The sequence below is a fragment of the Ammodytes marinus genome, assembly GCF_949987685.1.
Source record: "Ammodytes marinus genome assembly, chromosome: 16".
In the NCBI taxonomy this organism is placed as follows: domain Eukaryota; kingdom Metazoa; phylum Chordata; class Actinopteri; order Uranoscopiformes; family Ammodytidae; genus Ammodytes; species Ammodytes marinus.
Window position 1 is genome coordinate 21,988,856 of NC_137220.1, and position 12,490 is coordinate 22,001,345.

At 46.2% G+C, this 12,490-nt stretch overlaps 1 protein-coding gene across 1 annotated transcript in view; it reads right to left on the minus strand.

Annotated features, from left to right (window-relative positions):
- Window positions 1-277: 277 nt before the first annotated feature.
- Window positions 278-12,490, minus strand: part of tanc2a (tetratricopeptide repeat, ankyrin repeat and coiled-coil containing 2a) — a 41,970-nt gene continuing 29,757 nt past the window's right edge. Inside the window, exons 15-29 of the mRNA XM_080043241.1 lie at window positions 12,103-12,299; window positions 11,491-11,599; window positions 10,816-10,938; window positions 10,563-10,700; window positions 10,317-10,415; window positions 9,963-10,154; window positions 9,654-9,747; window positions 7,939-8,072; window positions 7,704-7,827; window positions 6,092-6,267; window positions 5,748-5,880; window positions 5,411-5,502; window positions 5,151-5,285; window positions 4,617-4,717; window positions 278-4,004 (exon numbers count right to left, since the gene is read on the minus strand). Coding sequence (XP_079899367.1) covers window positions 2,285-4,004; window positions 4,617-4,717; window positions 5,151-5,285; window positions 5,411-5,502; window positions 5,748-5,880; window positions 6,092-6,267; window positions 7,704-7,827; window positions 7,939-8,072; window positions 9,654-9,747; window positions 9,963-10,154; window positions 10,317-10,415; window positions 10,563-10,700; window positions 10,816-10,938; window positions 11,491-11,599; window positions 12,103-12,299 — 3,567 coding nt within the window. The 3' untranslated portion in view covers window positions 278-2,284. The remainder of the gene's footprint in view (window positions 4,005-4,616; window positions 4,718-5,150; window positions 5,286-5,410; window positions 5,503-5,747; window positions 5,881-6,091; window positions 6,268-7,703; window positions 7,828-7,938; window positions 8,073-9,653; window positions 9,748-9,962; window positions 10,155-10,316; window positions 10,416-10,562; window positions 10,701-10,815; window positions 10,939-11,490; window positions 11,600-12,102; window positions 12,300-12,490) is intronic.

Below are 12,490 nucleotides of genomic sequence, written 5' to 3' on the forward strand. Positions count from 1 at the left end.
CCAACACCAAGCCAAGCTCACTTCAAACATGTAAGGCCTATATATTTTAAAAAGGTAAGTTTACCTTAATTTACCTTTTAAAAAGGTAAGTTTACCTTTTAAAAAGGTTAGTTTACCTTTTAAAAAGGTGGCTAATGATGTGTCAGTCTACATGGTAACCCATTAATATGTCATAATAGACCATGATGTAGGGTAAAACAATAAAAAATAAATAATACCTAGACACAGAGGAAAACTTCTGTCTTTAATCCTGCTTTATTCCTTTTTGTAGCGTTAATTTAGCAGTCATGTCATTTCAAATGAGCTGACACATTCATGTTGTTCTAAATATTTAAAGGTGCTCCGAGGAACTTTCAGTTTGTGTTAATTCTAGCAGCCCCTGAGGACAAAAGCGGTAGTGTTTTTACGACGCCAGCTGTTGTTCCTGGTTTGAGCATACCCATGAGAAAAACTATATCAAAATAGCATTCTTTGTACTGATGGTCTCGTTTGGTGTTAGTTGTAATTTATGATCATCAGAGGAAAAAATTAGACTGTTTCAGAAATATTTAAAAGTTCCTCGTTGCACCTTTAATATTGATTTTTTTCTTCTTGCTGTAGTGGTTTCTGTCCTGGGTCTGACATATTAACTTATCATACATACAGTGAAGCGCCAACAGTATTTCCACTAACAGGGGACATACACACTCAACTGTTGCAGGAAGTTAACGCTGTGTAATTGCTCAATTATACCTGAGGCGTTTCAAAGCCTTTACCAGGTTGGAAGGTTTCAACCTATATGTGTACAGCACACAACACATTGAAGTATTGACAGACAAGACTTTTGTCATCTGGCTCATGAAGGATTTTAAAGTAACACTGATGCACTATGACAAATAAACACACTGTTGAATCCATTCCTTTCATGTTTTGTGTGTGTGTTCTTCTGTTGAGTTTGACATGTCATGGTATAGCCTACCTAGCCACGGTTGCTATGCTATGATTGGACAATGGCTGTTTTGGGGGGAGAGAGGTTTAACAGCAGTTGGCTTTCCCACAGCTACTCACAGTAAATGGAACCTGTCAGTCAGCCCATGAGACATATATTGTATGTTTGCATAAATAAGGACCTTTAGGATTACAAACTACAAAATACCTTCATAGAAAAAACTAAAATAACTCAAAGCAACAACAAGAAAAACAAAAAGCTCAAAAGGTAGTTTTACAGGATGTTCATTGCAGATCGGTGCCATATACACAAGCAGGAAGAGATGTTAACCCAACAATGAACAAAGCAACTTCAACTTAGCTCTCCTTAAAAAAAATAAAAAAAAAGAGTCTCTACTTTCTGTGTAAATAACGCTTTACGCAAACGTATAAAGGCAAATTTCAAAAAAAGGAATATACAGTTTTAAAAGAAACAATTTTTGTACAGTTTAATACAGTTATAACTTAAAAAAGATAAATATCACTTATTTTTTCTTTTTTTTTTTATATATAGGCTACAGCGATCAGGTCAGTGCTTATTCAATGACAACAACATCCTATAGTTTCTCAAGCATTTGACTGGCACGAGTTGAAGAGGCTGGATCGAGGTTTCTCCAGTCGTCGTCATCACTCAAGCGCTTCTTGAACTTGAAATTCAAATCTTCATTAAAAGGCGTCAGCAGCAGACAAAGGTGATGATATAGTGGTGCCTTCATTGTCTCTTTTTGTCCGACTGAATGTCTACGTCTAGAGTTAGGTACATAGACTTGGCAGATAAAACTCTAGAGCAGTGCATTGTGGGCATTCAAAGACAAACCTTCCTGTTCCTCTTTGTGCTTGTGTAATGACAGGAGCCACTCCTCATTCCCTTTCGTCCATGTATTTGACACTTGCTGGATAATAATATCCAAAGTATGATCTCTCTCTTCTGCTTTCCAGTATCTCTTCTTAACAATAAAGGAGTCTGTGTATATGCTTCAAATGAGGTCCTTGTCTTTCTGGAGCATGACGAACCGACAATCTCTTTTTTTCTCACTTTCAGCGTGTACAACCGAATGCAACTATACACCATGAATTGTAACAGACACTGATAGTGTGTGCTGTTATCCTCGTTTAAAAAATGATTGCGTCTTACCCCTCTTACATCGTACGAACTTCACGCCACACAAACTAGTTATTTTCAAGTAAGGCCGGCCTAAATGATTCCATATAGCCCCGCTGGATCTTGTGATACACGACGAGTGCACTTAACTCCTTTTTAATTTTCTTAATTAAAATCTTCTCCCTTTGTCTCTGACTGAACATTGTAAACATCTCTCTATACATTGGACTCTACGAAGGGTCTTTTTGGTTTGACAGGAGAGGTGGGGCCTGTCTTTCTGTCGGAGCAGCTGTGGAGCACAGGCAGCGTGCGAGCCAGCTTCACGTCCCGGTAGGAGGGGTTCTGACTGGAAACCTTTAGGGGGACCTCGGAGGGACCCTGCTGGACCTCGTAGTAGTCCGGCTGGTTGTCCCGGAGGTGGTGGCCGTTGTTGCGGGCGTTGTTGTTGCTGCGGTTGTAGTAGGCGATGGAGGAAGGGCCGAAGCCTCCCTGGGGTTTGTTGTTGCTGCTGCTGCTGTTCGTCTTGCTCGGCGAGGTCACCACAGTGTCCACCGAAGACACGGCCCAGGACCGAGATGGGCTGAGGCAGGACGCCGAACCGGAAGGGGCTTGTTGTTGTTGACACTGCACCCTGGCCGTCCTGTCGATGACGCCCATAAAAGGAGTGTTCCTAGACGAACGGCCCGCCTCTCCGGGATAAGTCCCGCCTCCCACCATGCCCATTTCCGACTGGGGGGAGGAGATTAGATAGAGGTCGTCGCGGTAACCGGCAACCCCTCCTCCTCCTCCTCCGACAGAGGCCAGACCTGAAGGTAGATCCATGTGCTGGACGGAGGCTGAGGTCCTGAAGGCCGGCCCGTGGTTCACAGGCTGCCCGCCACTGGAGAAACGCACGCCGATGCTCTGGGAGTGGACTAGAGGCCTGGAGGGGGTTGGGTGGGCAGTGACTGGGCGCCGCAGTCCACCCTGCTGGTGGTGGTACTGATAGTCATGAGATGATGGCGGGTTCTCCGTAGGCCCCATGGTCGCCTCTGTAACCTCCATGGGGTAGTAGGCTGCTTTGGACTGGTTGTGGCTGAACTGACGTGCCTGGACTAATCGATTCATCCCTACCCTCTCCCCTCCTCCCTCTCTTCCATACAGAAAGTCACCATCCACATCGACTAGTGGGTATGAAGCTCCAGAGCTTAGACCAGCCTGGACCTGCGGGCTGGGCCTGATATCTAGGGCCCTGGGGCAAACGCCTTCCCCAAGCTCGGCCAGTTCTTGAGGAAGCTGGATGAACTGGGAGTACGCGGAACCTCCCAGAATCATGCCGGATTGGGCTGAGGCGCTGGGCTGACTGGTCCTGACCACCTGGGATTTGGCAGATTGGAGCCACTGGCCCTGAACGGGGTTGTGCTTCTCAAAGGATCTCAGGTTGGCCGGATGGTGTTGCTGCTGCTGCGCTCCTCCCTGGGTCTGGTTTGAGTGTTGTAGAGCCGAGATGGACTGGTGGTGCAAACCTCCAGTAGGCATGCTCTCCGACATAGGGCTGTGGGTGGGGCTGGAGAGGTAACTGTACAGGTGGGTGGGGGAGAGGGAAGAGGGTAATGGCAGCCCGGGGGCGGGGCAGTGGGTGTCCAGACTTTGAACCACATGTGGAGGGTGATAGGAGGAGGAGTGAGGAGGAGCATCTCCTTCCCTGTAACACCCCTCTTCCTCCTCCTCCTCTCCTTCCTCCTCTTCCTCTGTAGGCCCCTCCCTTTCCTGCCCCTGCTGACAGCCTGAATCTCTGCTCCTGGCCTCGCTGACGGGCACGGCCGCATTCGAGTCTTGTTGTTGCGCAGCCTGTCGACACTCTTCCTTGACCCGGGACAGTAGCCTCTGGATCTCCCTGTTAGACGGGCACAGGCGGCCGGCTTCAATCAGGTCCTCCAGGGCTGCATGGTACTGTCTGAATGGAGAGAGTTAGCAAAGAGAGTGAGAAGTGTAAGTGGAGTCTACAAAGCCGCTAAAGCCCCCCAAGACTTAAGGAAGACCCTGTACTCCTGTTATGCCTTTGACACAGCACGTCATCTGCTTGTTAAAGGTGCAGTCATCGATTCTGAAGAATGCTTGTGGTCAAAATCTCCTCGCGATCTGTCCGTACTGTTTATGCGCTGAAACGGGCATGTTGCTAGCTACGGTGGGCTCCTTTGTCTACATACCAGTTTACAGAGCTTAGGCTGTGTTTTGACACTGGGTTTCTTTTCAGCGCACACACAGTACGGACAGGTTTCCAATCGGGAGGAGATATTCACTGATTTTGACAAACATAGATTTTGACAACAAGCATTCTCCAGAATCACTGACCCCGCCTTTAACTTGTAAAATAAACGTTGAGAAGATCATCTTACAAAACAATGCGCATGGTTCCAACAAAGACAATGCTGTAATCGTTCAGCTGAATAAAAAGTAATGCTTATTAGATGAATGCATAATAGAACAAAAGGGGAGGGCTCTTGGTTTGCTTAGGGTTAGTTAATGCTCAAATCAAACCACTTGACCTTGCGTCGTTTTTGTTTACCTGCGGCCACGTTTCGCCCGGGCTCTGGCATAGTAGGCTTCGTAGGATTTAGCCTTCAGCTCCAGCGCCTTGGTAGCAAATTCCTCAGCATGGCCAAAATCCTGTGTCCAGACAGCAAGTGACACAATTGTAAATAATCTTTCTTGGCATGAAACTCAAGCACAACACGGGTTCTAGTAAATTAGTCATATTAAAACCGTAGATTACAAATGACATTGTGATGAAAGGCTACATGTTTTCTCTTATATGTGAGTGAGTGAGTGAGTGAGTGAGTGAGTGAGTGAGTGAGTGAGTGAGTGAGTGAGTGAGTGAGTGAGTGAGTGAGTGAGTGAGTGAGTGAGTGAGTGAGTGAGTGAGTGAGTGAGTGAGTGAGGTGAGGTGAGTGAAGTGAGTGAGTGAGTGAGTGAGTGAGTGAGTGAGTGAGTGAGTGAGTGAGTGAGTGAGTGAGTGAGTGAGTGAGTGAGTGAGTGAGTGAGTGAGTGAGTGAGTGAGTGAGTGAGTGAGTGAGTGTGTGTGTGTGTGTGTGAGACTCACGTTCATCTTGCGGTGGCAGCGTGACAGGTTGAGCAGCACACACACCCTCAGCTGTCTGAACGTCTTCAGCTCGTCCCCTGGAAACTTCTGCAGAGCTGACTGGTAGGAGTGAGCGGCCTCCCTCACTTGACCTTGCTACAAAATACAGTATACACAGAATACTTACAATATATCAGATAAATGGGTTTCCGTCTGGTTTAATACTGTATGTGCTTTTGCGTGTTTCGCGAATGAGTTTCTTCCGTGCTAGTGTGCGTTACCTTGTATAGCCTGTCTCCCTCTTGGATCAATTTACTAAGCAGAACCATTAAGATGTCCGGTTTAGACGTCGCCATGGCCCAGGTAGCTGGTCCTACACACACACACACACAGACACACGTAAAGATTGGAAACAGGGGGAAATAACTGTCATAATGTAGATACTGTATGCTAACATATGGACTTCCATTGGGATGCGTCAATAAAAAAAACAAAAAATTCGCCATTTGTTATTCAGCTGGGCACCTATCCCCTTTCTCCCATTTCCTGTCTTTATCTCTAATTAAAAAGAATAAAACAATATGAATGATAGGGTTAGTCATGTCATGTTTTTTTTACCCATTTTGGCTCCCTTTCTGAGCAGTGCGATGACCGCTGAAGTGTTCCTGCAGCCGACTGCCCGGTCCAGAGGACGCATGCCGCTGCAATCCACATGCTCCACAGACGCCCCATGATCCACCAGGTACTGCACCTAGCACACAAAAGGACACGGGCAAAGGCAATAGTTAGCATGATTTTCAGATTTGACTTAAAGTAACTACAATACTACTGCCTCTGTGACATGAATTCACTGCATAGTCCGCAGACATTTAAAGCGGCGACAGATTACACATTATTTGTAAAAAATAAATAAAAATAAAAATAAAAAAGGGGCAAATACTATCACAGTCTGTTTTACTTACCACTTCTGGGTCGCCGCAGAAGGCAGCCAGATCCAGAGGTGTCCGTCCACTGCGGTCTGCGTGACTTGTGGCCGCGCCCCTGGCCACCAGCTCTCTGACCAATAGGAGCTTGCCTTTCAGACACGCCCAGCTCAGCGCCGTTAAACCTTCCCTGTCGTTCTGGTCCAGAGAAGCTCCTGGGAAAACAGAGACCGAGAGAGTAACATTAAAGCCACTACGAGTAAGTCGGCACGTTGGCGACACCTTTGAACAAAAGCGGTAGTATTATTACGACGCCAGCTGTCGTGAAGCTGTTTTCTAGCTCGTGCAGGCAGCGTGCAGGGCGTGCAGATTCAAATAATCAGGAAGCAATATGGTGCGTGTCCGTGTGTTGAAAGCAAAGTGTGAGGGCACCGGACTCTTTTCGGCTCCGTGAGTCTATGGGTGACACAGCATCAACTAATGCCAGTAAGTGCTAAACACACCTGATTGCAATGAGTTGATGCATTGTCACCTCTCACGGAGCTGAACGAGTCCGTGTCCCCCACACAAAGCGAATGAACGAGAGATGGCAGTTAGTTAGTATCACGATGAGGTAATGTGTTTATGTTGTAAATAATGACTATTTCAGATGAATAATGGTCATCTGATGATGCTGGTGAGGCAAAGTAAACTTTGTTTTAGTAGGCTACCGCTCATTCATTTAGGAGTAAACACTGCAGTCCATGCTGCAGTCTAGGTTCGCTGCGTGAAATTGTGTATACGTTGCTTGGCAACACCCTCCCGCCCGACTATCACTCTCCCTTTTCGCTTTTCTTCATTGCATTTTCTTTTTTTTCTTTTATGGTTCAGCCCCGTTATCAGTCTTTATGACGACAAACAACTGTCTCAAACAAGGCTCCCGCTCCCCTTCCCTCACCTGGAGGGATAGGCTTCTCAAATCGCGTAACTGCGCCACACTGAAATCTGTGACCAATACGGATATGTGACCATAGAGCATGCACGCGTGAACCGAAAATCGGACTGGGTGTACGACCAGATCAAATGCAGTAATAAAAACTATATAAAAACGTCTTTCTTTGCACTGATGGTCTCGTTTGCTGTTAAAGGTAATTTATGATTATGAGAGGAAACATGAGGCTGTTTAAAAGATATTTAAAAGTTACTCGTTGCCGCTTTAAGGGACCAAACATTCAAGAGGGCTGATTAATTCTATTTATTTGCATTTGTACTTATCTTTAATATGAATCGACACTCCCCCACCCTTCCCTGACAGTGGATCTTTTCTAAAGCATACCCTTTGGCTTTGTTTGCCTTAATGTCCCATAGTACTTTGGCATGATTCACAGTATGGACAAATAGATCCTGTAGATTTTTTTTTGTTGCCCTATTGCCTAATGTGGAGATTAAGGGGTGTGTGTGTGTGTGTGTGTATGTGGGGGGGGGGGGGGGTGCAGTTATCCTTCTAGACCACAGGGGGGGTGGGGGATAGTCTTGTTTGCAAGGGCGGATAACAGCCAGGCCACATCTATCTTTAGTTTGTTTGATATATAGCCTGCATAGTGGTGGTGAGTACACTGTTGCACCCATTGTGGCTGTGGTTGTTAATACAGGCTAATACACATGTGGTTACCATGATCCAGGAGCAGCTCAGCGGTGGTCATATGTCCCTCTGAGGCTGCCGTCATCAGAGCTGTCCGGCCCTGCTGGTCGGCCATGTTTACCTCCACACCGTGATTCAATAACAACTCCACCACCTGGACACACAGACCCAGACACACACTCAAGATGTCTGCAGGAGGAATCCACACTGCAACATATGTTTACTCCATCAGTGTGTGTGTGTGTGTGTGTGTGTCCCACCCTACCTGCAAGTGGCCACGTCTCACAGCGCTGAAGAGGGGGGCTACACCCTGCGTGTTGGCTCGCTCCACAGCAGCCCCCTGATCCAACAGCAGCCTGCACACAGCCAGCCGGCCGCTTCCTGCTGCTGCTGTCAGAGCTGAAACACACAAGGACGCGCACACACACACACACACACACACACACACACACACACACACACACACACACACACACACACACACACACACACACACACACACACACACACACACACACACACACACACACACACACACACACACACACACACACACACACACACACACACACACACACACACACACACACACACACACACACACACACACACACACACACACACACACACACACACACACAGAGGTGGAGACTAAATGTGAACAAGTCATTTTATCCATTTTGAATAATTCACATACATAAAGAGAACTTCGCAAAATATAAGGAAGGAAGGAATACATTTTAACCGAATGAGAAAAAGAGAGTTCCATAAATGATGAGACCTGTAACTAACTGAGTGAATCTGTGAATGAGTTTGAAAATATATGACTTGAACTGGAAGAATTTCCTCTCTGTGCAGTATCTTGTGTACAAAAGAACATAATATGGGACTCATCGATATCTAATATTATATGAAGCAGAGTTTCCAGACATAAAGGAGCAGAGGGGAAGTATGAGAATAATCACCTACTTTCTAAATTATACCTGCTTATTATCATTAAATAAATATGTACTTTAGTGACTCGGCATGAGCAGATACACCCAAGTTGGCTTGATTTATTGTAACACTAGCTTAGTATTTGTTATCATCTTTTTTTTTCTTTTTTTTTGGCATTTTTATGCTTTTATTGATAGTGTAGAGACAGAGTTGAAATGGGGCAGAGAGGGGAGTGACATGCAGAGAACGACCGCGGGCTGGAATCGAACACGGGTCCGCTGCTGGCCGAGGCCCATGGGGGGGACGCCCTATCAACTGAGCTAAGGGCGCCCCCAGTATTTGTTATCATCTTGACCTCTATCTGAATGTTAACTTATCTCATTTTGTGATACAAATACCATGGATTGATTCTTTCTGTTGATTGAGGCTGTGGTGTCGTGAGAAGGATGTGTTCTACTGTAGTGCTCAGTTTCCTCCACTAGATGTCAGTGATGTGTCACCCAGCACTCATTGGCTGATTAAGGCTACTTTCTATTCCCCATACTTCCATGCTATTTGGTAAGGTAGAGAAACATTTAGGATGTGCCAATCAATACATTTGGTCAGATGCAGCATGCTGAAAAATACCTGGATGCACTTCTACATCCAGTCGTGATTTTCAGTGAGGAAATCAGTATGCTTTTTTTTTTGCAATTCTGTCCCACAATCCACTGCAAAGCTAATGGGTCCACCGTGCAGAGAATCACAGTGCACATATGCTTCCAATCGGAGTTGGGCAAGGCAAAACACATGAGCTAATGGTTACAGTTGATTTCACGCTGGGGAAAAAGTTGTGTTGTGTGTTATTTTTAAGATAATCACTTCCACGTATTTCAGTTCCAATGTTTAAATATTATTTCTTATGTGAATGTGACTTTATTTGATTACAGGCCTTAATAATGAATAATTTACTAATGCTTTTAGGTTATTGCCTGACACATTTCAATGAAAGCGGTAGTTCTGAATGAATGGTAGAGTAGAGCTCCTGCAGTATGTCTGTAGTACCTGTCTCCCCCCACAGACTGTCAGCTGTGTTGAGCTCTGGTCTCTCCTCTTCTTTCTCATCCTCCTCTGGAAGATCCAGGAGGTATGACACCATCTACACACACACACACACACACACACACACACACACACACACACACACACACACACAAATATAATTTAACGGTTTGTTCACAAAAGAGTAATGTTTAAAGTTTGTATGTGTGCTTGTGCATGTGTGTGTGTGTGTGTGTGTGTGTGTGTGTGTGTGTGTGTGTGTGTGTGTGTGTATGTATGTATGTGTGTGTGTGTGTGTGTGACGACTCTGACCTCCGTATGGCCCATGCTGGATGCTGCGGTCAGAGCCTGCTGCAAGGCCTGGCTCCTGCTCGCCCCCCTCTGGCCGCAGCAGGTAGAGCAGCTCCAGTCCACACACTGTAGCAGCAGACGCAGCACCCCGAGGTGGCCCCGCTGAGCCGCATGCACCAACACACACTGGCCAGAGCTGTCCACATGACCCACCTGAGCACACAAGGAAGAGACCAGAGACTTAGAAGCAGTACGGACTGTGTTTTGAACCATCACACACTGTTAGGACCATACCGATCCCCTGAAATACCATTAAAATGTCCAACTAATTCCCGCAATTGATCATTTGGGGGTAAGACATGTAGACAGCTATACCTTAGCTCTGTGCTGACTCAGCATGCTGACGATGTCCAGACGGCCAGCGGCGGCAGCGAATCCCAGTGCAGTCAAACCATCATGTGACTGAGCATCCACCTATAGGAATAACACAAATCAACCCAAGCATCAAGTTTGGTTTGCAGGAACAATTGTCAGGATCTTCCATGTAGCACAATGTTCACAAACATCACAAATCCTCGAAAAAAACCTTAGAAACACAATGGTAAAATAAATGTTTGCTACCTGCGCTCCGTGGTCGAGCAGCAGTGCCACAGCATCACTGTGGCCCAGGTGGGCGTGGACACACAGCAGGGGGGCGCTGTTGAGGACGTTGCTAAGGAAATTCACATCAGCCCCTCCCATAATCAGCAACCTGCTCACCTGCACACGGAAGGAGAGCCAGGTTACATTCCACCTGAGTAAGCAAGGCTGTGTCTATGTCCAGTGTGTGTGTGTGTGTGTGTGTGTGTGTTTGTGTGTGTGTGCAGTGTGCTACCTTAATGTTGGGGGTGTAAAGGTTGCGCAGGGACGAGAGGGTGGGGCTCAGGATCCCCGTGCTGTAGGACAGCCACAGCCCCTGCAGGAGCGAGGAGGAAACCCCAAGCTTCTTGCTCAGACCCTTGAGATGAGAAGAGTTGCCAGGGGAAATAATGGTTAGACAGATAACACACACCGGTCAATATAGTTGGACGTCTTGTGTGTCGATAAACTAAGCAACTCGCTGGAAAAACATGGAAAAAAAGAATGGAAGAGGTGAGTAAGTGTGTAAGTAGGCCTATGTAAAAACAAAATGTGACATCAACACAGCTTAAAAAACATGAGAAAGTCTCCTAGGAAATGGCAGCTTGCAGAGACAATGCTAACCTCGGCTATATTATTAAGTTTTAAAAAGGCAGGAAGAAAATAAACTACACTGAACAAAACATTTTAGAGCCAAGACCTTTATAATAAATATAAATAAACAGAGATAATTCCTCTCAGATTTGAGAGGAGTAGGTCTTTTAGTGTACATTGAAAAAAGTCTTACATCTTTGATTTCAGCTCATGACAAAGTTGGAGCATTAATGTAGTATAAAAATAAGCAAACTTAAATGAATATGATACGTGCAATTTATGACCAAAACTCCTCATGGTCCAAACATGTCAACACAGACCCGCGGCTTGAGCTCACCTTGTAGATGTGAGCCTTGAGGATGTGATGTCCCAACTCCAGTGTCTGCTGTCGGTTCAACTTTCCCTCCTGTCTGCACAGCCAGAAGGCCAGGAGAGTGTGACCGCTCCTGGAGACGCATGGAGAAACAGACAGCTCTATGTATTAAAAAAACTAACTAACTAACTAACTAACTAACTAACTAACTAACTAACTGTGGAATATATCTTATTAGTTTAGTCCAGTCAAGTTAAAGCTGGGGTATGTGATTTCTGATTGGTCAAAGTTAACATGAGCTGTACACTTTGACCAATCAGAGCGAGGCTCCGATTCTCTGTTCTTATTGGCTGTTGGGACTGTCCATTCATCGACTGTTGGTGTAGAGCGTGTCAGGGAGGGAATAGGGGAGGGACCAAAGAGAACAAGTGGAGCGGTTGAGGTATTTGGATTCGAATCTCTATCCCAACTGTCATTTTTTCCCCAAATCCTCCACCCCAGCTTTAAGAGGAAGTTTGTGTTCTCGTTAAAGATGGATACATATTTGATCTGTTGTGCTATTATAACTCTGACGCAGCCAGATTCTGCATGCAATTCTCAAATCGAAGCACGGTTATCGAGCCTACTGGTGCGTACCTGGGGTCACAGAGGAACCTGTCGTCCTGGCCCTCCTCCCTCCACATCAGCCACTCCCTGAAGGAGGCGTGGTTTAGCATCCTGCTGCCGTCGCTGCGCCGCGGCAGGAAAGAGGACAGCTGCTCCAGACGCTGCACAAACTCCGCCCACTGCAGTGCTCCTCCAATCAGAGCGCCCGCATTCACCGCCTCGAACAGCTGAGGGAGGGAGGCAGTCACATGTCAGAAGTGTTTACATGTGTACTCTTGAGTCTGATAGGAAGGTCACTCGTTTTCTCATAAACAGATCGGTAGCTAACAGCAAATGTTAACCTGACCGCAGAGCTGGATGAAAAGTTGAGGGGGTTGTAATTCATCGTAAAAGGGGGACATCAATGTATGATGACCCT